Source organism: Triticum urartu, chromosome 5A (assembly GCF_056163025.1).
Source record: "Triticum urartu cultivar PI428250 chromosome 5A, HENAU_Tu73, whole genome shotgun sequence".
Classification (NCBI taxonomy): Eukaryota; Viridiplantae; Streptophyta; class Magnoliopsida; order Poales; family Poaceae; genus Triticum; species Triticum urartu.
In genome coordinates, this window is record NC_141877.1 from 444,508,299 (window position 1) to 444,534,958 (window position 26,660).

Here is a 26,660-nt window from a genome sequence, read left to right on the forward strand (position 1 = left end):
GCGCGCTTGTGGAGCATATGCAGACACATAATAGAAACAAGGAGTTTAATGTTTGAATTGTGCATTCAAAATAAATTTTATGTTTGAACTATGTATTTTTTTTCGCTATGAACAAATGCTATTTATGCGATTCATGTGTATGATCGATGTGCATGGATTTGAGGTTTTAATACGAGCAGTGTGATGTGCAGTAGGGCATTTAAGGGGCCGTGGGCGCTGTCTCGGATCATGTCCGGGTACGTCTAGAAATGTTCACGGGTCGGATTTGTCCTAGCTCTGATTGTTTTTGCTTTGAAAGTAGGCTGGACTTACCATGCTATGATGTGTTGAGATATGCAGTGTCAGAACAAAAGTACTCCTGCTACGAGACAATGTACACAGATAACGACGCCTTGTTTTTCTTGATGAAACAAAACATATGACGACAAGTTAAATAAAAGCGAAGCTAGCTACAGGTGAAACAGGGCATCCACTGGCGACTTATACATGGTGAGCTTTTACATGATTAGGCATCTCGTGAGCAATAATTACAGCTAACAAAGCATGACAGGGTAACTACAAAAGAATTGATTAAAAAGGACACAACGTGGTCTGTCTGTCTGTGCGGGCTTCTGAGTTCTGACGCTTGACTGGCTGCGGCGGCATATCCCTCCTTCCTACGGCCTCAGTCGGACCCACTCGTACCGCCCGTCCATGGGAGCGTCTGCGACGACGTCATAGTTGTACCTTCAATCCAAAGCGCAAGATCCAAACGTTAGAAAAGAACAGGAGTAGTACTGCACTGCCAACCTCACTTTTTGTTTCTGGAAATATAATTGCTTGAGCTAATTTGACAAATGCCAAAAACCAAGATCCCCCGAATTACCTTTTTTTGTGTGTGTGCTCAGAACAGTCTATATGTGTAGTGATTTTGTTCAAATTCCTTCATACACTAGCACCAGCAGCTGGCCTTTTCAATCAAGAGAAAAAGAAAAACGGCGACAGAGAATTGGAGGGCAAAGCACATGCTTGCGTTTTTTTTACAGTGTGAGTGTGCGTGTGTTGTGTGCAACACCAAACTGACTGACACCCCAGATCTTGAGCAGCAGAGGCCTCATGTTACTCGAGAGCAGAATTTACAGGCCCACTGCTGCGCATGCATTGCTAGCTAGCTACTCCCATATAAATCCACGGCGGCTTTTCCCCAAGAGTATAGGAGGAAGCTGTTGCCTGACGCATGCATGTGCGGTAGAACTCACTTGGCAGCGAAGCGCCGCGCGACGTCGCCCTCCGCCGCCGCGAAGAAGCCCTCCATCTCCTCCGCCGGCGGCGACCTCCCCTTCTTCGCCTTCTTCGCCCTGCACACCACAACAAAAAGAGGCCAAAGAGTGAGCAGAAGAACTATTCCATACGCGGCAGCACAGCCTCGAACGGTCAGCGCTGTGCCGTGGGTGGAAGGAAGGAAGGGAGCGGGAGACTGACAAGTCGGCGGGCGCCGCAATGCCGGCGCTCTCGCGCTTGCTGCAGCTCGACGCCGCCGCCGTCGCCGTCACGGTGGCCGCGGCGGTGGCGGCCATGCCTTTTTCCTTTTCTTCCTTCTCTCCTGTTCTTTCTCTCTACTTTTTTCCACCCACCCACGCGCGCGGCTGTGCCGGTGGTGGGTGCTGTGCTCTGCTCGCTGGGTGTTACGGGGCCGGAGTGGGGCTGGGGCTGGGTGGGAGGAGATAACGATAGGATTAGGTGGGAAATGAAACGGTGGAGGCCGCGAGCGAGCGAGCTTATAGGTGGTCGTACGACGTCCGAGCCGAGAGATTCCGAGCAGGAGTACTACCAGCTACTACTAGTATAATTAACAGCAGCTACTCACTGTAGCTAGCTAGGAAGGAGAGGAAGCGGGAGACGAGATGAGAGGGGGAAGGGAGCGGGTCGTACGTGTCGCGCGGGCGCGGGGCGCCGGCGTACTTGGCCGGCCCGCGCGGGGCGCCACTACGCGCCCGCGGCACTGTGGCCGCATGCGAGCGCGCACGCCTGCGCCAGGCGGGGGGGTAGATGCATGCGCTGGGGTCGGGGAGGAGGCGCGATCGTGGGGGTTCTTCGCGGGAAATTGCGCGCGAGCGAGCTGCGTGCGGTCTTCCCGTGTGGGGCGGGCGGTTGGTGCTTGGCGGGTGGGTCTCGGCGCCGGGCGAGCGGTATAGTATATGCTGCTACTACCGTCACGTGCCGATGTAGCTGTGCCACGGGTGACCCGGTTGGCGGTTGCTACGGACAAGCCGCCGAGAGCTGTGACGGACCTGGTGCACAGGAGCGCCGCAGTGCCCAAACCGGAAGGCGGCTTGGTTTTTACCCGTGCAAAGGACTGGAGGACCAAACCCTACAATATACTGCCTCCTTCAATAACAATGTGCCCGTATAGTTTATTTTTCAAAAGAAACTGATATTATAGATACCAAGTAAATGATGTGTCCGTAGAGAAATCTATCTGCGTCTGCAATACCAAAGAAATACAATAAGAAATGATGTCTTATGCTACTTGAAGTAACTGGTCTACCAATAAGCTTAAAGTTGCTCCTCCTGTTCCAATTGCTCTGGTTTCTGCTAGAGGAAAGAAGGGACGGTGAGAGATCGTGCCACGAAGGTATCGTAGAACACAAAGAAGGTGGCTATAGTGAACCAAAGTCGAAGAAGAAACAAACTGATTCAGGATATGGACAGGATCGGAGATATCCAAACGAGTGACGGCGAGATAAACAAGACTCCCAACAAGATGATGATAACGAGTCGAATCAGACAAGGGCTCACCATCAGAAGCATTAAGGTGAACATTAAACTCCATAGGAGTCTCAATAGTGTGCTCATCACTGAGATCCGCTCGAGCAAGAAGATCCTGGATATACTTTTCTGGGGAAATAAAAAAGCCATTAGAGGTGGAGGAAACCGCAATCCCAAGAAAGTAACGAAGAGGATCAAGATTAGACTTAAGAAACTGCTCACTGAGACGGGCCTTGACGAAGGCAATGTACTCAAGATCATCGCCAGTGATGATCATGTCATCAACATATAGAAGAAGAAGAATAAGAAGAAGAAGAAGAAGAAGAAGAAGAAGAAGGAGAAGAGTGCGGGCACGAGCAGAGAGGTGGACAAACAACACTAGATCATGAGCACTAGGAGAAAAATCAGTTGTAGTCACCACAGAAGCAAAAGCCTCAAACCAAGCGTCGGGGGCTTGCTTAAGACCATAGAGAGAGAGAGAGCGGCAGAGATGAAAAACCATGCCATTAGGAACAGAATACCCAGGTGTGGCTGCATATAAACCTCCTCACACAACTCACCATTAAAAAAGGCGTTCTTGACATCAAGATGAGACACAGACCAATGGCGAACATAAGCCACAACGGGAAGTGTCCGGATAGTGGTCATATGGGCCATGGGAGCAAAAGTCTCGTCGTAATCACGACCATGCTCCTGTTGAAAGCCACGAGCCACAAGATGAGCTTTATAGCCCTCAAGAGAACCACGAGAGCGAGTCTTAACCTTATAGACCCACTTACAAGTGATGGGACGAAGACGGGGAGGAAAAGAAACAAGATCCCACGTGCCAATGCGCTCAAGTGAAGCAATCTCCTCTGCCATCTCAAGCTGCCATTCAGGAAGAACAATAGCATCCCGATAAGTGGTAAGCTCAAGTACAGCTGAAAGACTATATTGGGAAGGAGAATAGCGGTCAGGAGGAGGACAAGGTCGAGCCCGAAGACCATAAGTCGGCTTAGAAGAGGTAGGCGGCACACCAGAAGTAGATGGAGCATCAGTGGACGCATCCACAACACGTGGACGACGATTGTAATCAAAATTAAAAGAGGGACGTGTAGGAATCACCGGAGATGGATACGGGGAAGACATCGTTGCTGACAAGGAAGGCATCATTGATGAAGGTGTAGTTGGGGAAGACATCAGGGATGAAGGTGAAAATGGGGAAGGTGGAGAGTCATGCGACAAGGAAGGAGAAGAAATTGTGGGAGAGGAAGGCGCCATATCGGCAACAATTAATGGAGGGAGAAGGGGTAGGAATATGGGGCACAAAGGGAGGTGTATCAGGAAATGTGAGAAAAGAGATGTACTCCATAGAAAAGGTCGAGGAGGATGAGCATGGATAGAAAGGACGAGACTCATCAAAGGTCACATCCTGGGAAATACGTATCCGCTGACCGATAGGATCCCCACACCGATAACCCTTATGCTCATCGATGTATCCTACAAAGACACACTCAACAGATTGAGCGGTCAGTTCAGTCCATAGATACAGCTCATTCCTTTGATACTGATGCATACTTAGTATAGACCTGATGTAAGTCTTGCGAGTACTTTGGATGGGTACTCACGGTTGCTTTGCCATCGCTTTTCCCCTATACCCGGTTGCTGCGATCAGGTGGTGGATCCAAGGAGCCAGATGCCACCCCGTCGACTACTACTACTGTTGGGGAACATAGCATGCAATTTCAAAAAAATTCCTACGATCACGCAAGATCTATCTAGGATAGCAATGAGAGGGGGAGAGTGTGTCCACGTACCCTCGTAGACTGAAAGCGGAAGCGTTAGTTTAACACGGTTGATGTAGTCGAACATCTTCTCAATTCAACCGATCAAGTACCGAACATACGGCACCTCCGAGTTCTGCACACGTTCAGCTCGATGACGTCCCTCGAACTCTTGATCCAGCAAAGTGTTGAGGGAGAGTTTCGTCAGCACGACAGCGTGGTGACGATGATGGTGAAGTGATCCGCGCAGGGCTTCACCTAAGCATTACGACAAATATGACCGGAGGAGTAAACGGTGGAGAGGGGCGCCGCACATGGCTTGGAACAATTGATGTGTGTTCTAGCAGTGCCCCACCCCACATATATATAGGTGGGAGAGGGAAAGGGGCTGCAAGGGGCGCCCAAGTAGGAGTAATCCTACTTGGGCGCCTCCTCCAAGTCGGCCCCCCTCTTCCATATCCATCGGAGGGGGAAGGAAAGAGAGAGGGGAAGGAAAGGGGGAGGCAGAATCCTCCCCTTTCCTTCTCCTCCTATTCAGCCTATAGGGGGCACACCAGCCCCTTTTGGAGCTGGTCTGTCCAACTCTTGGCCCATTAGGCCCATATAGTTTGCCGGGGGTTGCCCGAAACCCCTTTCGGTGACCCGATACGTACCCGGTAACCCTAGAACACTTCCGGTGTCCGAATACTATTGTCCTATATATGAATCTTTACCTCTCGACCATTTCGAGACTCCTCGTCATGTGGGTGATCTCATCCAGGACTCGGAACAACATTCAGTCACCAAATCACATAACTCATATAATACAAAATCGTCATCAACATTAAGTGTGCGAACCCTAAGGGTTGAGAACTACGCAGACATGACCGAGACACCTCTCCGATCAATAACCAACAGCGGAACCTGGATGCTCATATTGGTTCCTACATATTCTACGAATATCTTTATCGGTCAAACCATAATGACAACATACGTTATTCCCTTTGTCATCGGTATGTTACTTGCCCGAGATTCGATCGTCAGTATCTTCATACCTAGTTCAATCTCGTTACCGGCAAGTCTCTTTAATCGTTCTGTAATACATCATCCTATAACTAACTCATTAGTCACATTGCTTGCAAGGCTTATTATGATGTGCATTACCGAGAGGGCCCAGAGATACCTCTCCGATACTCGGAGTGACAAATCCTAATCTCGATCTATGTCAACCCAACAAACACCTTCGGAGATACCTGTAGAGCATCTTTATAATCACCCAGTTACATTGTGATGTTTGATAGCACACAAGGTGTTCCTCCGATATTCGGGAGTTGCATAATCTCATAGTCCGAGGAATATGTATAAGTCATGAAGAAAGCAATAGCAATAAAACTTAACGATCATTATGCTAAGCTAACGGATTGGTCTTGTCCATCGCATCATTCTCCTAATGATGTGATCCCGTTCATCAAATGACAACACATGTCTATGGTCAGGAAACTTAACCATCTTTGATTAACGAGCTAGTAAAGTAGAGGCATACTAGGGACACCTTGTTTTGTCTATGTATCCACACATGTACCAAGTGTCCGGTTAATACAATTCTAGTATGAATAATAAACATTTATCATGACATAAGGAAATATAAATAACAACTTTATTATTGCCTCTAGGGCATATTTCCTTCAGTCTCTCACTTGCACTAGAGTCAATAATCTAGTTCACATCGTCATGTGATTTAACACCAATAGTTCACATCTTTATGTGATTAGTTCACATCGCCATGTGACTAATACCCAAAGGGTTTTGCTAGAGTAAATAATCTAGTTCACATCGCTATGTGATTAACACCCAAAGAGTACTAAGGTGTGATCATGTTTTGCTTGTGAGAGCAGTTTATTCAACAGGTCTGTCACATTCAGAACCGTATGTATTTTGCAAATTTTCTATGTCTACAATGCTCTGCATGGAGCTACTCTAGCTAGTTGCTCCCACTTTAAATATGTATCCAGATTGAGACTCAGAGTCATCCGGATCGGTGTAAAATCTTGCATCGACGTAACTCTTTACGATGAACTCTTTATTACCTCCATAACCGAGAAATATTTCCTTAGTCCTCTTAGGTAACTAAGAATAACTTTGACCGTTGTCCAGTGATCCACTCCTGGATCACTATCATACCCCCTTGCCAAACTCATGGCAAGGTACACAATAGGTTTGGTACATAGCATAGCATACTTTATAGAACCTATGGCTGAGGCATAGGGAATGACTTTCATTCTCTTTCTATTTTCCGTCGTGGTCGTGTTTTGAGTCTTACTCAACTTTACACCTTACAATACAGGCGAGAACTCCTGCTTTGACTGTTCCATTTTGAACTACTTCAAAATCTTGTCAAGGTATGTACTCATTGAAAAATCTTATGAAGCGTCTTGATCTATCTATATAGATCTTGATGCCCAATATGTAAGCAGCTTCTCCGAGGTCTTTCTTTGAAAAAACTCCTTTCAAACACTCTTTATGCTTTCCAAAAAATTATACATCATTTCCGATCAACAATATGTCATTCACATACACTTATCAGAAATGTTGTGGTGCTCCCACTCACTTTCTTGTAAATACAGACTTCACTGCAAGTCTGTATAAAACTATATGCTTTGATCAACCCATCAAAGCGTATATTCCAACTCCGAGATGCTTGCACCAGTCCATAGATGGATCGTTGGAGCTTGCACATTTTGTTAGCACCTTTAGGATTGACAAAACTTTTTGGTTGTATCATATACAACTCTTCTTTAATAAATCATTAAGGAATGTAGTTTTCACATCCATTTGCCAGATTTCATAAAATGTGGCAATTTCTAACATGATCCGGACAGACTTTAAGCATAGATACGAGCGAGAAAATCTCATCGTAGTCAACACCTTGAACTTGTCAAAAAACCTTTTTCGACAAGTCGAGCTTTGTAGATAGTAACACTACTATCGGCGTCCATCTTCCTCTTGAAGATCCATTTATTCTCAATGGCTTGCCTATCATTGGGAAAGTCCACCAAACTCCACAAGCTATACCTACTATTAAAGAGAATAGGTATTCTTGGTTTGGTTTAGTCCTTTTCGTTTGGTTTACACACGTTAAGCAATCTGGGCCAGGTATTTGTATGTTGATGGGCCTTTTATGGCTTTCATAGAGACCGTGAAAAATAATTGGGTCTAAATAAATCAACATTGTGGGAATTGAACACAAGACCTATGCGCCTTTCTATTTACTAATCCCAATTCACTATGAATATACGAGTGACAGTCATTATGTTTAGGGTGAGCTAATTAAGCGAATGAGCTAATAAAGGAAGGATTGTGTGCCTAAATAGAATATTTAAACGGATATGGCTAATTAAAGAAAGGATTATGGGTAAACTGGTGGAATAACTAAAAGAAAAGTTGTGGTCTTAATAAATTCTACATGAAGGACTTGAGGTACTATCTCTGTCTTGGTGTATGAGTCATTTGTCTACTTCTAGGTTATCGATTTGAGGAATTAAATATGTGTTATATGTCATGAAAAGTATATCACTAGATTTCTACACGGATGTAGTTTCTAAATATATATTTTTGTCATATATAGGTTGTGAGACATTATGTTTGCACAAAACATTAATTTTTCCCGTTGCAACGCACGGGCATATGTGCTAGTTTATTCTTATATATGGATCATATCTCAGATTTCATGGCCTCAAGCCATTTATTGGAATCTAGGCTCATCATCGCTTCCTCATAGTTTGTAGGTTCGTGATGGTCTAGTAACATGACTTCCAGAACAAGGTTACCGTACCACTATGGTGCGGAACATACTCTGGTTGACCTACAAGGTTCGGTATTAACTTGATCTGAAGTTTCATGATCATCATCATTAACTTCCTCACTCATTGGTGTAGGCATCTTGGAACTAATTTCTGCGATGAACTACTTTCTAATTCGGGAGAAGGTACAATTACCCCATCAAGTTCTACTTTCCTCCCACTCACTTCTTTCAAGAGAAACTCCTTCTCTAGAAAGGATCCATTCTTAGCAACGAATATCTTGCCTTCGGATCTATGATAGAAGGTGTACCCAACAGTTTCCTTTGGGTATCCTATGAATACGTATTTCTCCGATTTGGGTTTGAGCTTATCAGGTTGACGCTTTTTCACATAAGCATCACAGCCGCAAACTTTAAGAAATGACAGCTTAGGTTTCTTGCTAAACCACAATTCATATGGTGTCGTCTCAACGGATTTAGATGGTGCCCTATTTAACGTGAATGCAGCCGTCTCTAAAGCATAACCCCAAAATGATAGCGGTAAATTGGTAAGATACATCATAGATCGCCCTATATCTAATAAAGTATGGTTACGGCGTTCGGACACACCATTATGTTGTGGTGTTCCATGTGGTGTGAGTTGCGAAACTATTCCACATTGTTTCAAATGAAGACCAAGCTCGTAACTCACATATTCGCCTCTGCGATCAGATCGTAGAAACTTTATTTTCTTGTTACGATGATTTTCCACTTCACTCTGAAATTCTTTGAACTTTTCAAATGTTTCAGACTTATGTTTCATTAAGTAGATATACCCATATCTGCTCAAATCATCTATGAAGATTAGTAAATAACGATACCCGCCGCGAGCCTTAACACTCATCGGACCGCATACATCAGTATGTATTATTTCCAATAAGTCAGTGGCTCGCTCCATTGTTCCGGAGAACGGAGTCATAGTCATCTTGCCCATGAGGCATGGTTCGCAAGTATCAAATGATTCGTAATCAAGTGATTCCAAAAGTCCATCTGAATGGAGTTTCTTTATGCGCTTTACACCAATATGACCTAAACGGCAGTGCCACAAACATGTTGCACTATCATTATTAACTTTGCATCTTTTGGCATCAATATCATGAATATGTATATCACTGCGATCGAGATTCAGTAAACCATTTTCATTGGATGTAAGACCATAGAAGGTTTTATTCATGTAAACAGAACAACAATTATTCTCTGATTTAAATGAATAACAGTATCGCAATAAACATGATCCAATCATATTCATGCTCAACACAAAACCAAATAACGTTTATTTAGATCCAATACTAATCCCCAAGGTGGATAGAGTATGCGATGGTGATCTTATCAACCTTGGAATCACTTCTAACACAGATCATCACCTCGCCGTCAACTAGTCTCTGTTCAATTTTTAACTCATGTTTTGAGTTACTAATCTTAGCAACTTAACCGGTATCAAATACCTAGGGGCAACTATGAACACTAGTAAAGTACACATCAATAACATGTACATCATATATATACCATTGTTCACTTTGCCACCCTTCTTATTCGCCAAGTATTTGGGGCAGTTCCTGCTTCCAGTGACCATTTCCTTTGAAGTAGAAGCACTCAGTTTCAGGCTTGCGTCTAGCTTTGGGCTTCTTCATGGGAGTGGCAACTTGCTTGTCATTCTTCTTGAAGTTCCCTTTCTTTTCCTTTGCCCTTTTACTTGAAACTAGTGGTCTTGTCAACCATCAACACTTGATACTTTTTCTTGACTTCTACCTTCGCCGATTTTAGCATCGCGAAGAGCTCGGGAATTATTTTTTTCTATCCATTGCATATTATAGTTCATCACTAAGTTCCAGTAACTTGGTGACAGTGACTAGAGAACTCTGTCAATCACTATCTTATCTCAAAGATTAACTCCCACTTGATTCAAGCGATTTTAGTACCCAAACATTCTGAGCACATGCTCACTAGCTAAGCTATTCTCCTCCATCTTCTAAGCAAAGTACTTGTCAAAGTCTCATACCTCTTAACGCGGGCATGAATCTGAAATATCATTTTCAGCTCTTGGAACATCTCATATGTTCCATGGTGTTCAAAACTTTTTTGAAGTCCCGGTTCTAAGCCGTAAAGCATGGTGCACTAAACTATCAAGTAGCCATCATACCGAGCTTGTCAAATGTTCATAACATCTGCATCTGCTCCTGCATTGGGTCTGTCACCTAGCGGTGCATCAAGGACATAATTATTTTGTGCATTAATGAGGATAATCCTCAGATCACGGACCAAGTCTGCATCATTGCTACTATCATCTTTCAACTTATTTTTCTCTATGAACATATCAAAAAATAAATGGGGAACTACATCGTGAGCTATTGATCTACAACATAATTTGCAAATACTATCAGGACTAAGTTCATGATAAATTAAAGTTCAATTAATCATATTACTTAAGAACTCCCACTTACATAGACATCCCTCTAGTCATCTAAATGATCATGTGATCCATATCAACTAAACCATGTCCGATCATCACGTGAGATGGAGTAGTTTTCAATGGTGAACATCTCTATGTTGATCATATCTACTATATGATTCACGTTCGACCTTTCGGTCTCAGTGTTCTGAGGCCATATCTGCATATGCTAGGCTCGTTAAGTTTAACCTGAGTATTCCGCATGTGCAATACTGTCTTGCACCCGTTGTATGTGAACGTAGAGCTTATCACACCCAATCATCACGTGGTGTCTCGGCACGACGAATTGTCACAACGGTGCATACTCAGGGAGAACACTTATACCTTGAAATTTTAGTAAGGGATCATCTTATAATGCTACCGCCGTACTAAGCAAAATCAGATGCATAAAAGATAAACATCACATGCAATCAAAATATGTGACATGATATGGCCATCATCATCTTGTGCCTTTGATCTCCATCTCCAAAGCACCGTCATGATTTCCATCGTCACCGGCTTGACACCTTGATCTCCATCGTAGTGTCATGGTTGTCTTGCCAACTATTGATTTTACAACTATCGCTAACGCACAGTGATAAAGTAAAGCAATTACATGGCGATTGCATTTCATACAATAAAGAGAAAACCATAAGGATCATGCCAGTCGCCGATAACTTTTACAAAACATGATCATCTCATACAATAACGTATATCACATCATGTCTTGACCATATCACATCACCACATGCCCTACAAAAACAAGTTAGATGTCCTCTAATTTGTTGTTGCAAGTTTTACGTGGCTGCTACGGGCTTCTAGTAACAACCGTTCTTACCTACGCATCAAAACCACAATGATGTTTCGTCAAATTTGTTATTTTAACATTCAACAAGGACCGGCCGTAGTCAAATTCGATTCAACTAAAGTTGGAGAAACAGACACCCGCCAGCCACCTTTATGCAAAACAAGTTGCATGTATGTCGGTGGAACCGGTCTCATGAACGTGGTCATGTAAGGTTGGTCCGGGCCGCTTCATCCAACAATACCGCCGAATCAAAATAAGACATTGGTGGTAAGTAGTATGACTATGATCGCCCACAACTCTTTGTGTTCTACTCGTGCATATCATCTACGCATAGACCTGGCTCGGATGCCACTGTTGGGGAGCATAGCATGCAATTTCAAAAAAATGCCTACGATCACGCAAGATCTATCTTGGAGATGCATAGCAACAAGAGGGGGAGAGTGTGTCCACGTACCCTCGTAGACCGAAAGCGGAAGCGTTAGTTTAACACGGTTGATGTAGTCGAACGTCTTCTCGATTCAACCGATCAAGTACCGAATGTACAACACCTCCGAGTTCTGCACACATTCAGCTCGATGACGTCCCTCGAACTCTTGATCCAGCAAAGTGTCAAGGGAGAGTTTCGTCAGCATGACGGCGTGGTTACGGTGATGGAGAAGTGATCCGCATAGGGCTTCACCTAAGCACTATGACAATATGACCGGAGGAGTAAATGGTGGAGGGGGTGCCGCACACGGCTTGGAACAATTGATGTGTGTTATAGCGGTGCCCCCCCCATATATATATATATATAGGTGGGAGAGGGAGAGGGGCTGCAAGGGGTGCCCCAAGTAGGAGTAATCCTACTTGGGCGCCTCCTCCAAGTCGGCCTCCCCCTTCCATATCCATCGGAGGAGGAAGGAAAGAGAGGGGGAAGGAAAGGGGGAGGCCGAATCCTCCCCTTTCCTTCTCCCTTCCCTTCCTTTCCTTCTCCTCCTATTCAGCCTATAGGGGGCGCACCAGCCCCTTTTGGGGCTAGTCTGTCCAACACTTGGCCCATTAGGCCCATATAGTTTGTCGGGGGTTGCCCAGAACCCCTCCCGGTGACCCGATACCACTACAAAAAAAACACTTCCGTGATGATATGTGTTTGTCACAGTAGGTCACGTTTTCTGTCATGCATGTACATCCATGACAATTTTATGACAAAATCAAGATAGTCATACTTGTGCCGTCGTAGAAGTGTTCCATGACATTACCAAAATTATCATGGAAGTGTCCACTTCCATGACGATAAATCACGCGTCATAGAAGTGCTTTCGTCAAGGGTGACCAACACGTGGCATCCATCGTAACGGAACGCCATTAAGCTATCGGGTCCGGTTTTGGATCCGAACCCGTTAACAGCCCAGACCAATGGGGATTTTCCATGTGTAAAATACTCATTGGCCGGAGGAAACACGTGTTTGCTCACCGTTGGGATAGATGTCATCCACTCATTGGACAGGAGGCGCCTATGATACGTCGACACATGGCACGGCCCAACAGAGGCCCATTCCGGTGAAAAGGCCGGCCCAACTAAAGGCCCACCATGTTTTTTCAGGCACTAGTGGGCTGGCCCGTTAACAACCTGCCATGTTTTGGGCCAAATTAAGGCCCATACCAGATCAGGCCCGTTCATAGCCTGCCATGTTTTGGGCCAAATTACGGCCCATATCGGATCACGCCCGTTAACAGGCCACTGTTCTTTTGGGCCCATTCTAAGATAGGTTTGTATTTCAGCCTGTTAAATGCCCGTTTACCAGTTCGACCCGATAATAGTTTTGGCCTGTTAGCGGCCAGTGGTGCATCTGGGATGTTGTCGGCCGGTTTAACTTTAGGCAATTTAACGGCCCATGCAGACACTGGGCTATTTCTTGTCCAACGTAACTTTAGGCCTCTTACCGGCCTATTAATGGCCCGTGTAACAGTTGGGCCTAATTACAGCCCGCGTTGAATACGGCATGCTTACAGCCCATCTGATAATGGCCCGTGACACTTTTAGGCCTATGGTCCGCGTAGATACCGGCCTGCTTAAAGCCCAGAATTTTATTGGGCCAAACGGGCCCAAGCCATATTTTGGCATGTTAACTGCTCGTCCTATTTGGGCCAAACATGGGCCTTAGGCAGTTTCGGCCTATATTGGCCTGTGAATTTTTTGGCTACGCTAGCCCAATATAGGTTTTAGCCTGTTAAAAGCCCATTGTATTCTCTGGCCCAGCTAGCCAGAACTTTATTCAGCCTGTTAAAGGCGGGAAACAACCATAAGGTTTAGACCTGCTAATGGCCCAAGATGATTATAGGCCCACGTTTTGGCCCATATGAGTAACGGGCCGCCCTGAAGGCTGACAACACTGAGATAAATGAACCTTTCGGCCAGAATTACAGCATACTGACCAAGAATAAACCTAGACTATACAACAAAGAAATTACAGCATATTACATCCCCTCGGCATCAAAGTTCGCCGCCAGTGGAAGTTAATAGGTGGACAAAATAATAGATAGAACCGACAACACTTCAACATAGTTCAAGAAAGGTTAGCCCGACCCAGCAGCTGTAGCGCAAGCAGCTTAGCAACCTGATGAGACTGCGCTTCTTTGGCGCTCATATCCACCAACTTAAGCTGCATAGCATCAATAAATTTCCTATACTCGCGGTTAATCTTGCATAGATATTGGAGTTCCAGTCATATTTGAGTGGAAGCATGTATTTCTGCTTGAATTTCAGACTGAAGAAGTCGAACAGATTTAGGCGGCGACTTCATCGAGCTCGTGTCACTGAGTAAGTTTGACACTACATCAAGATGTGACTTCGTGGTTGTATCCCTACCCTTAATATGTTTTGCCTTCTCCTCTGGAATATGTGTTAGAGGGATAAACAATGGGTTCGTCTCACTATCATTGTGGCAGTTCTTCCTAGCAGTAGTGTTGTCACCCTGAAAGAGAAACAAGTAGGTAGATAACAAGTTTTGCACATATAAGCATCAACGCTGTCAATTCATCTCGTTTCTTTGTCAAAAATAAAGGGACACGGTTTAAAAATAGCATTAACATAATAGGCATTGTTCATAGTTAAGACGACAGGAAATGGCATTGTGCAGGAGCGGCCAGCTTCACCAGACCACTGGATTACAAATCAAGAACACAAGCATAGATGTAGTTCTAAACAACGTATAAGCATGAATGGTGAGTGTACTGTTAATTTATACCATTTCAGATTGGTAAATAAAGAGACACGATTTAAATAACATTAATATAATATGGCATTGTTCATAGTTGAGACATAGCAGGATATGACATTGTGCTTTTGTTGGTAGTCTCACCACACCACTGGATTACAGATCAAGAACACAAGCATACACATAGTGCTAAAGAAGATAACTTGCTATGTTTAGTTTAATTTACATGGTACGAATAAGGAACTAGATTGTACAACTAAAGACTGAAATTGAGAATGACAAACTTATGTTTATGTACTTCTACTTTATAAACTTTGAACAAGAAATTTGATGCAGACGACAAAAATAAATAGCATTTGCACTCATACCTATCCAAATATAAACAACAAAGTTTGAAGGCTCGAGGAGAACAAACTTACATTAGTAGTGAAGAGAGGCTCTATAAAGGCCTTGTCCATATTGATGGGGGGGGGGCAATTCAAGAAGTTTACCTCACACTCTTCTTCAAGAGTATTGCCTATATTCTACATTTTGTTAAGAGTAAATATAGATGTGATAATATAGGAACAAATGGCGATTATTTAACTTAAGATGCAGAGTACAAATGTAAATACAGCATACAGGCAGAAGGCATTGACAAGAGCAATGCGGAGCTAAACATCTTCAGTAACATTGGTTTTATTCAATATTTTGGCAAGAGTAAATGTAGATCTGATGTGTAGAAAAATGGAGGACAAGGGAAAATAAGCTGCAAAGTGTACATGAAGAACTAGCTGACAAATATAAGGACAACAGATACTTACAAGAACAATGCATAACTAAATTTCTTCATAGGCATTGGGTTTATTCTACATTAATTTAAGCATTAATATAGATCTGATAATTTGGAGAGAATGGTGAATAAGCAAGCTATAATGCACAATGATGTAACATAATCCACCAGGTATGAATGTAAGGACAGCGATAGGACAATAGGTACTCATAAGAGCAAAGCAGCGACCAGCATAGTTGCGATATCCTAGGTTTTGCGGCGCTGGTTCTATCGCCAATATATGTCGGGTGCTATGTGATTTCTCCGGTAGCACCACCTTTTTCAAGGACTTTGCTTGTACTCCTTGAGATTCTGCAATCACCCTCTTCCTTTTGGATGTCTGAAACACAAGAACAACATTTGAATGGAAAAACATGGTATGACGACAAATGAAATATGTGTTGATAATGGATGGGCATGGCATCTTCGCATATATCATGAGTAAACTAAGCAGATGGCGGTGCAACGAAGCAAAAAAAATGCAAGACACCTTATGCAAGATATGTTCAAGCAATAAAACCTTGCCAAATTAGAACAGGCACCTTATTGGATGAACATGATAGGCCATTTGCCTTTGACTCCTTGAGCTCAGAATAGTCATTAGGATCATATTCTCAATACAAATCTATAGGCTGGGAGCATGTGGGTTTCGTTGCATCCACACTGGACCTCAATCCCTTGATGCCAAGTTTGTTACCCATTGAACTGTTCCGCAATATTCTTCTGATGTGCGCATTCTTATATTCATTGTGATTACGTACAATATCTGTAAAGCATGAAAACACAAATAGTAGTGAGATTATCTTTGTAATGCATAGGATATTGTAATACAATAGAGGCTCCCTGTAAACCCTTGTGTGCTATCACTGGATTCTGATGAGAGAGCCCATGTGTGCTGTAATATGGTGAGTAGGTTAATATAATCTGGCACAACTACACAAAAAATAGGCTGTCTGTTGGGGCCCCTAGATGTAAGGATAGTTGGCAGATGATAGGTTCATAATATACCATATAGAAAGTTTATTGCCAAACCATGATAACGAGAGCACAGAGCCAGTAGGCAGATCGTAGTGTAGATAATAGGGTACACCATAACCACCATAAATAAATCAGGAAAGCGGAACTGGCTGGAAAACATAGGGTTTGGCCGCTACTAATATGCAGCCTATCGATCACCTACAGGCCAGCTCTATTCATCTTAAGGCGCACAACTGTTACTATCAGTTTAGTCTATCAAAGACCACGCGGCTCCCACCATTTTCGGGGTATTATGGCAGACCAACTCGAAGTGCGAAATCATTTAGCAGAACCGGCCCAATAGAGGTGTCGACTACAGATGTCCCTACTCCCCTTCCTGACAAGGAACATACTGTGCTTCCCATATAGAACACCGCACGGGCCACCGGCCGAACCACCGGCCCCCACCGCCTTTGTTCCTCCGCCACCCCCACCCCACCCCGCCCCCACCCGCATCAAGTTTTCTTCGTTCGGCGAGGTCCCACCACCGCCCCCCACGACCACTATCCCCACCCGAGCCCCTTCCTTCGCACCGGCGAACTCCGGTGAGCTCTCAAAAATTGACTGACCCAATTTTGAAATTTAGTCTATTGTCATTTAACTAGTGTGGAATATAAAAGGGGAAAACCATAAGCATTGCGAGTATAGTGTTGAGCGTGGTGCAAACCAGAAAAAGGCAACTTCGCAACCAATGTTTGCTTTCAACTAACAAGTAAGTGATGGACAAGAAATCAGAGTAAAGCAGTGACGATCTATTTTCTTGCTGCGATAAATAAGTTGAGCAGATATGAAAGAGTACCGCCTCTGGTGCGGCGCAGTGTATGCATCTACTGAGAATTTGATGGTGCTGCGGTAGCGAGGGCTGTCGGTGGCGTGGAAGAAGATCTAGGAGGGTAGACGGTGGCGGCGGGGCACGGTGGACGAGACGGTCGTGGGAGCGGCGCCGGCAAGGTGGACGACGGCGGGGATGAAGCGAGAGGACGGGATGCAAGGATCCTGGTCCGAAGCCGTGGATGAGAGAGGTCGATCTCTTGTAATGGCCGACGACATCGGGGTATCAGCTTCAGCATAGTGGAGGAGGACGGTGGTGGATGGGGTGGCAGACGGAGGAGGCTGGGGTGGCAGACGGAGGAGGCTGGGGTGGAGAGGGTGTTTTGGCGCCCACGGAGTACTGATACGTCTCCGATGTATCTATAATTTTTGATTGCTCCATGCTATATTATCTACTGTTTTGGGAAATATTGGGCTTTATTATACACTTTTATATCATTTTGGGACTAACCTATTAACCGCAGGCCCAGCCCAGATTTGCTGTTTTATGCCTATTTCAGTGTTTCGAAGAAAAGGAATATCAAACGGAGTCGAAACGGAACCAAATCAACTGGAGAAGTTATTTTTGGAAGGAAAGCAACCCAGGGAACTTGGAGTGCATGTCAGGGGAGGCACGGGCTGCCCACGAGGGTGGGGGGCGCGCCCCCTGCCTCGTGGGGCCCCCGTGGCTCCGACGTACTTCCTGCACCCATATATATCGTCATACCCTAAAACTTCCAGAATGGATAATACATCGGGAGTTCCGCCGCCAGAAGCCTCCGTAGCCACCAAAAACCAATCTAGACCCGTTCCTGCACCCTGCCGGAGGGGGCAATGCTTCTCCGGTGGCCATCTTCATCATCCCGGTGCTCTCCATGACGAGGAGGGAGAAGTTCTCCCTCGGGGCTGAGGGTATGTACCAGTAGCTATGTGTTTGATCTCTCTCTCTCTCTCGTGTTCTTGATTTGGCACAATCTTGATGTATCGCGAGCTTTGCTATTATAGTTGGATCTTATGTTTCTCCTCCCCCTCTACTCTCTTGTAATGAATTGAGTTTCCCCTTTGAAGTAATCTTATCGGATTGAGTCTTTAAAGATTTGAGAACACTTGATGTATGTCTTGCCGTGGATATCTGTGGTGACAATGGGATATCACGTGATTCACTTGATGTATGTTTTGGTGATCAACTTGCGGGTTCCGCCCATGAACCTATGCATAGGGGTTGGCACACGTTTTCGTCGTGATTCTCCGGTAGAACTTTGGGACACTCTTTGAGGTCCTTTGTGTTGGTTGAATAGATGAATCTGAGATTGTGTGATGCATATCGTATAATCATACCCATGGATACTTGAGGTGAAATTGGAGTATCTAGGTGACATTAGGGTTTTGGTTGATTTGTGTCTTAAGGTGTTATTCTAGTACGAACTCTAGGGCTGTTTGTGACACTTATAGGAATAGCCCAATGGATTGATTGGAAAGAATAACTTTGAGGTGGTTTCGTACCCTACCATAATATCTTCGTTCGTTCTCCGCTATTAGTGACTTTGGAGTGACTCTTTGTTGCATGTTGAGGGATAGTTATGTGATCCAATTATGCTATTATTGTTGAGAGGACTTGCACTAGTGAAAGTATGAACCCTAGGCCTTGTTTCCTAGCATTGCAATACCGCTTACGCTCACTTTTATCATTAGTTACCTTGCTGTTTTTACAATTTCAGATTACAAATACCTTTATCTACTATCCATATACCACTTGTATCACCATCTCTTCGCCGAACTAGTGCACCTATACAATTTACCATTGTATTGGGTGTGTTGGGGACACAAGAGACTCTTTGTTATTTGGTTGCAGGGTTGCTTGAGAGAGACTATCTTCATCCTACGCCTCCTACGGATTGATAAACCTTAGGTCATCCACTTGAGGGAAAATTGCTACTGTCCTACAAACCTCTGCACTTGGAGGCCCAACAACGTCTACAAGAAGAAGGTTGTGTAGTAGACATCAAGCTCTTTTCTGGCGCCGTTGCTAGGGAGGTGAGTGCTTGAAGGTATATCTTTAGATCTTGCAATCGAGTCTTTTAGTTTCTTGTTTTATCACTAGTTTAGTTTATAAAAGAAAACTATAAAAGATGGAATTGAGTTTGTCTCATACGCTTCACCTTTTTGATATCTTTCGTGAGTATGATGGAAAGGATAATTGTGCTCAAGTGCTAGAAGAAGAAATCTATAAAATGTTTGGCACTAAATATTTGAATGATGAGCATGATTGCAATGTTGTTAGTATGAATTCCTTGAATATCCATGATGCTAATGATATGCAAAGCCACAAGCTTGGGGAAGCTATGTTTGATGAAGATGATATTTTTTGTCCCCCAAGTTTTGATGAGCAAATTTATTATGATGAAAGCATGCCTCCTATCTATGATTATTATTGTGATGACACGTATGCTTTAAAGAATAATGATAACCATGAAACTTGTCATCTTGATCTTAATTTTCAATCACATGATAGTTATTTTGTTGAGTTTGCTCCCACTATTATTCATGAGAAGAATTTTGCTTATGTAGAGAGTAGTAAATTTTCTATGCTTGTAGATCATGGAAATAATTCTTTAGGTGCTGGTTATATTGTTGAATTCATTCATGATGCTACTGAAAATTATTACGAGGGAGGAATATATGCTTGTAGGAATTGCAATAATATTAAGTTTCCTCTCTATGTGCTTAAAGTTTTGAAGTTGTGCTTGTTTTACCTTCCTATGCAAGTTGATTCTTGTTCCCACAAGTTGTTTCCTCAAAAAATCCCTATGCATGGGAAGTGGGTTAGACTTAAATGTGCTAGTCATATTCTTCATGATGCTCTCTTTATGTTTCAATTCTTATCCTTTATGTGAGCATCATTGAAATCATTATGCCTAGCTAGGGGCGTTAAACGATAGCGCTTGTTTGGAGGCAACCCAACTTTATCTTTGTTCCTTGCTTCTTGTTCATGTTTAGTAATAAATAATTTTTCTAGCCTCTGTTATGATTGAGTTTTTATGTTTTAATTAGTGTTTGTGCCAACCTTTGGGGAGACTTGGGGAAAGTCTTGTTGATCATGCTGTAAAAAACAGAAACTTTAGCGCTCACGAGAATTGCTGCCATTTTTATTTGTAGAGTGCTATTTAGTTAATTATTTTTTCAGGGGATTAATAGATAAATTCCTCAGGTCCAGCAATTTATTTGAGAATTTTATGAGTTCCATAAGTATACGTTTGATCCAGATTACTACAGACTGTTCTGTTTTTGACAGATTCTGTTTTTCATGTGTTGTTTACTTATTTTGATGAATCTATGGCTAGTAAAATAGTTTATAAACAATAGAGAAGTTGGAATACAGTAGTTTTAACACAAATATAAATAAATAATGAGTTCATTACAGTACCTTGAAGTGGTGATTTATTTTCTTATACTAACGGAGCTTACGAGTTTTCTGTTAAGTTTTGTGTTGTGAAGTTTTCAAGTTTTGGGTAAGGATTCGATGGACTATGGAATAAGGAGTGACAAGAGCCTAAGCTTGGGGATGCCAAAGTCACCCCAAGGTAACATTCAAGGATATCCAGGCATCTAAGCTTGGGGATGCCCCGGAAGGCATCCCCTCTTTCGTCTTCGTTCATCGGTAACTTTACTTGGAGCTATATTTTTATTCACCACATGATATGTGTTTTGCTTGGAGAGTCAATTTATTTTGTTAGGATTTTCTTGCTGTTATTTATAACAATGTTTTGCATCTTTTATTTCAATAAAAGTGGCATTGATAGCCTTTACTATGCCTATGTTACAAGTATACATGTTGCTGTTTGAAAACAGAAAGTTTACCGCTGTTGCAATAATTCCCTAGAAAATTCAGAATGTGATAAAATGTTGAAACCTTTTGCATATTAAGATCTGATAAATTTACCACAGTGGTAATTTTGTTTCATAATTTTTGGAGCTCGGGAAGTATGGATGTTGCAGCATTCTTTACAGACTATCCTGTTTAGGCAGATTGCTGTTATGTTTGCATTGTTTGCATATGTTTGCTTCTTTAATGATTCTATTTGAGGATAGGACTATTAAATATGTAGAGGAATTTAGTATGCAATGTTGAATAATAATTTTAGTGATTTTCTACAGTAGAGTATGATAAGGTTTTTGCAATGGTTTATACTAACGTATCTCACGAGTCCTCGTTGAGTTTTGTGTGGATGAAGCTTTTGAGATTTAGGGAGACCGTGATATGAGAGGAATTAAGGAGACACAAAATCTAAAGCTTGGGGATGCCCAAGGCATCCCAAGATAATATTTCAAAGTCTCAAGCATATAAGCTTGGGGATGCCCCGGTTGGCATCCCACCTTTCTTCTTCAACAACTATCGGTTAGTTTCGGTTGATCCTAAGTTTTTGCTTCTTCACATGATGTTTGCCATTCTTAGAATGTCATTTTGCTTTGCTTGCTGTTTGAATAAAATACCAAGATCTGAAATTCTTAAATGTTAGAGAGTCTTCACATAGTTGCATAACTATTCAACTACTCATTGATCTTCACTTATATCTTTCAGAGTAGTTTGTCATTTGCTCTAGTGCTTCACTTATATCTTTTAGAGCATGGTGGTAGTTTTATTTTGAATAAATAGATGAACTCTCATGCTTCACTTAGATTATTTTGAGAGACTTAATAGCATGGTAATTTGCTTAAAATCCTAATATGCTAGGTATTCAAGAATAATAAAATTCTCTTATGAGTGTGTTGAATACTAAGAGAAGTTTGATACTTGATGATTGTTTTGAGATATGAGGATGGTAATATTAGAGTCATGCTAGTTGAGTAGTTGTGAATTTGAGAAATACTTGTGTTGAAGTTTGTGATTCCCCTAGCATGCACGTATGGTGAACCGTTATGTGATGAAGTCGGAGCATGATTTATTTATTGATTGCCTTCCTTATGAGTGGCGGTCGGGGACGAGCGATGGTCTTTTCCTACCAATCTATCCCCCTAGGAGCATGCGCGTAGTACTTTGCTTCGATAACTAATAGATTTTTGCAATAAGTATGTGAGTTCTTTATGACTAATGTTGAGTCCATGGATTATACGCACTCTCACCCTTCCACCATTGCTAGCCTCTCTAATACCACACACCTTTTGCCGGTATCATACACCCACCATATATCTTCCACCATTGCTACCTACTATGGCATTTCCATAGCCATTCCGAGATATATTGCCATGCAACTCTCCACAGTTCCGTTATTATGACACGCTTCATCATTGTCATATTGCTTTGCATGATCATGTAGTTGACATCGTATTTGTGGCAAAGCCACCGTTCATAATTCTTCCATACATGTCACTCATGAGTCATTGCACATCCTGGTACACCGGCGGAGGCATTCATATAGAGTCATATCTTGTTCTAAGTATCGAGTTGTAATTCTTGAGTTGTAAGTAAATAAAAGTGTGATGATCATCATTATTAGAGCATTGTCCCAGTGAGGAAAGGATGATGTAGATTGTGATTCCCCCACAAGTCGGGATGAGACTCTGGACGAAAAATAAATAAAAGAGGCCAAAGAAGCCCAAATAAAAAAACAAAAAAAAGAGGCCATAAAAAAGAGAGAAAAGGCCCAAATAAAAAAAATAAAAAAAATGAGAGAAAAAGAGAGAAGGGACAATGCTACTATTCTTTTACCACACTTGTGCTTCAAAGTAGCACCATGATCTTCATGATAGAGAGTCTCCTATGTTGTCACTTTCATATACTAGTGGGAATCTTTCATTATAGAACTTGGCTTGTATATTCCAATGATGGGCTTCCTCAAAATGCCCTAGGTCTTCATGAGCAAGCAAGTTGGATGCACACCCACTTAGTTTCTTTTTGAGCTTTCATACACTTATAGCTCTAGTGCATCCGTTGCATGGCAATCCCTACTCACTCACATTGATATCTATTGATGGGCATCTCCATAGCCCGTTGATATGCCTAGTTGATGTGAGACTATCTTCTCCTTTTTGTCTTCTCCACAACCACCATTCTATTGCACCTATAGTTCTATATCCATGGCTCACGCTCATGTATTGCATGAAGATTGAAAAAAGTTTGAGAACACCAAAAGTATGAAACAATTTCTTGGCTTGTCATCGGGGTTGTGCATGATTTAAATATTTTGTGTGATGAAGATAGAGCATAGCGAGACTATATGATTTTGTAGGGATAGCTTTCCTTGGCCATGTTATTTTGAGAAGACATGATTACTTCGTTAATATGCTTGAAGTATTATTGTTTTTATGTCAATATTAAACTTTTGTCTTGAATCTTTCGGGTCTGAATATTCATATCATAAGTAGGAAGAATTACATTGAAATTATGCCAAGTAGCACTCCGCATCAAAAATTCTATTTTTATCATTTACCTACTCGAGGACGAGCAGGAATTAAGCTTGGGGATGCTGATACGTCTCGAACGTATATATAATTTTTGATTGCTCCATGCTATATTATCTACTGTTTTGGGCAATATTTGGCTTTATTATACACTTCTATATCATTTTGGGACTAACCTATTAACCGGAGGCCCAACTCAGATTTGCTGTTTTATGCCTATTTCAGTGTTTCGAAGAAAAGGAATATCAAACGGAGTCGAAACGGAACCAAATCAATTGGAGAAGTTATTTTTGGAAGGAAAGCAACCCACGGAACTTGGAGTGCATGTCAGGGGGGACACGGGCTGCCCACGAGGGTGGGGGGCACGCCCACCCCCCTAGGGCGCGCCCCCTGCCTCATGGGGCCCCCGTGGCTCCTCCGACGTACTTCCTACACCCATATATATCATCATACCCTAAAACTTCCAGAACGGGTAATAGATCAGGAGTTCCGCCGCCAGAAGCCTCCATAGCCACCAAAAACCAATCTAGACCCGTTCCGGCACCCTGCCGGAGGGGGCAATCCTTCTCCGGTGGCCATCTTCATCATCCCGGTGCTCTCCATGACGAGGAGGGAGTAGTTCTCCCTCGGGGCTGAGGGTATGTACACTAGCTATGTGTTTGACCTCTCTCTCTCTCTTGTGTTCTTGATTTGGCACGATCTTGATGTATCGTGAGCTTTGCTATTATAGTTGGATCTTATGTTTCTCCTCCCCTCTACTCTCTTGTAATGAATTGAGTTTCCCCTTTGAAGTAATCTTATCGGATTGAGTCTTTAAAGATTTGAGAACACTTGATGTATGTCTTGCCGTGGATATCTGTGGTGACAATGGGATATCACGTGATTCACTTGATGTATGGTTTGGTGATCAACTTGCGGGTTCCGCCCATGAACCTATGCATAGGGGTTGGCACACGTTTTCGTCGTGATTCTCAGGTAGAACTTTGGGGCACTCTTTGAGGTCCTTTGTGTTGGTTGAATAGATGAATCTGAGATTGTGTGATGCATATCGTATAATCATACCCACGGATACTTGAGGTGACATTGGAGTATCTAGGTGACATTAGGGTTTTTGTTGATTTGTGTCTTAAGGTGTTATTCTAGTACGAACTCTAGGGCTGTTTGTGACACTTATAGGAATAGCCCAACGGATTGAGTGGAAAGAATAACTTTGAGGTTATTTTGTACCCTACCATAATATCTTCGTTCGTTCTCCGCTATTAGTGCTTTGGAGTGACTCTTTGTTGCATGTTGAGGGATAGTTATGTGATCCAATTATGCTATTATTGTTGAGAGGACTGGCACTAGTGAAAGTATGAACCCTAGGCCTTGTTTCCTAGCATTGCAATACCGTTTACGCTCACTTTTATCATTAGTTACCTTGCTGTTTTTATAATTTCAGATTACAAATACCTTTATCTACTATCCATATACCACTTGTATCACCATCTCTTCGCCGAACTAGTGCACCTATACAATTTACCATTGTATTGGGTGTGTTGGGGACACAAGAGACTCTTTGTTATTTGGTTGTAGGGTTGCTTGAGAGAGACCATCTTCATCCTACCCTTCCTACGGATTGATAAACCTTAGGTCATCCACTTGAGGGAAATTTGCTACTGTCCTACAAACCTCTGCACTTGGAGGCCCAACAACGTCTACAAGAAGAAGGTTGTGTAGTAGACATCAAGTACGAATGGGGAAATGGAGGGAGAGAGGAAGGGGGGAACCATGTCTTCAGGGCGCGCTTATCTCAAATGCGATGAAATTTACAAACTTAGCCCCCCTTTAAAATTTCCTACATCACAACAATATTAGTCGGTTGGGGATAGGACGCTAATCTCACATACACTGAACATTTGCCGACGAGAGTTTGTTTTTGATGCCCACCGTGTATGAATCGGGGAGGGATTCGATTTCGGCTGAGGAGACACTGTGTTTTGGCGCCCACCATGTATGAATCCGGGTGAGAGGCAGTTATGTCACGTTTGTGTCAAATTACGAACCTATCCCTATAGAAATCGAGTCGATAGGCTTTGCATGGCAGGGATAGGCAGTAATTTCCATCTCGCAGATTTTGGTTTCAGGCGGTTATTGCGACTTTCCCCGCTTCGTTAAAAATTTTGTAGAGCAAGAGTGCACGTTTACCATGCCAACTCAATTTGAATCCAGTTTGTATTTTATTTTTGTTCGGGCAGGATCCATTTTCAATTGGAATAAAATTCTATATACATCATTATATATATACTTTCAAAAGCACAACACCCTTTATACATAAATATGGTTTACAAATGGCATGATCTCAGATTCATAAGGTTGTATCCATCTTAATTTGGATTTTCAAATATTTGAAACCACTTTATGTTGAAATCCAATGTATGCATTCCTCGCTAACTGTCTCCAATTAATGTGTGTTTCATGCGGGTTTTTATTTTTTACTTCTCAAACATGTATAATGTGTTTCACACACGCAACATATAGTGTAACCCCATTTAGACATTAATTGCATATAAACCATGCATTGTCTCTAATTAAAGAATCTATGGATCACTAATATTGATAAACTATATAACATTACACGTGTCCCCAAATTCAAATGAATATGCATGTTTGATGCACCAATTTGCGCTATGATATTATCGATGTTGTGATCTCTAGTTTAAATATTTGAATCCCCTTTAATCCAGATATTCGTCTCATATAGCTATCACTCATGCTTATATAGGAGTATCTCTCTAGACCTATACGTGTTCATCGTCTCTCGAGTATCTCTCGTGCTACTTGTATGTCGACAATGATCTTTTATCTTCGTAACACACTGAC

The 26,660-nt window shown here is 42.7% G+C and overlaps 1 protein-coding gene across 1 annotated transcript; it reads right to left on the bottom strand.

Annotated features, from left to right (window-relative positions):
- Positions 1 to 374: 374 nt before the first annotated feature.
- On the bottom strand, positions 375 to 2,037 carry LOC125556167 (cyclin-dependent kinase inhibitor 6). Its single transcript, XM_048718948.2, has 3 exons — positions 1,462 to 2,037; positions 1,239 to 1,337; positions 375 to 726 (listed from the first exon to the last, which is right to left on the bottom strand). Exons 1-3 carry the CDS (start codon positions 1,554 to 1,556, stop codon positions 657 to 659), a joined length of 264 nt encoding a protein of 87 aa, XP_048574905.2. The 5' UTR covers positions 1,557 to 2,037; the 3' UTR covers positions 375 to 656.
- Between the last annotated feature and the right edge of the window lie 24,623 nt (positions 2,038 to 26,660).

Excerpts from the sequence above, each read along its gene's own strand:
- LOC125556167 (XM_048718948.2), bottom strand. The coding sequence starts at position 1,556 with ATGGCCGCCACCGCCGCGGCCACCGTGACGGCGACGGCGGCGGCGTCG. Across the intron at positions 1,338-1,461 it reads ATTGCGGCGCCCGCCGACTT|GGCGAAGAAGGCGAAGAAGG; the intron begins GTCAGTCTCCCG and ends TGTGGTGTGCAG. Across the intron at positions 727-1,238 it reads GCGCGGCGCTTCGCTGCCAA|GTACAACTATGACGTCGTCG; the intron begins GTGAGTTCTACC and ends TTTGGATTGAAG.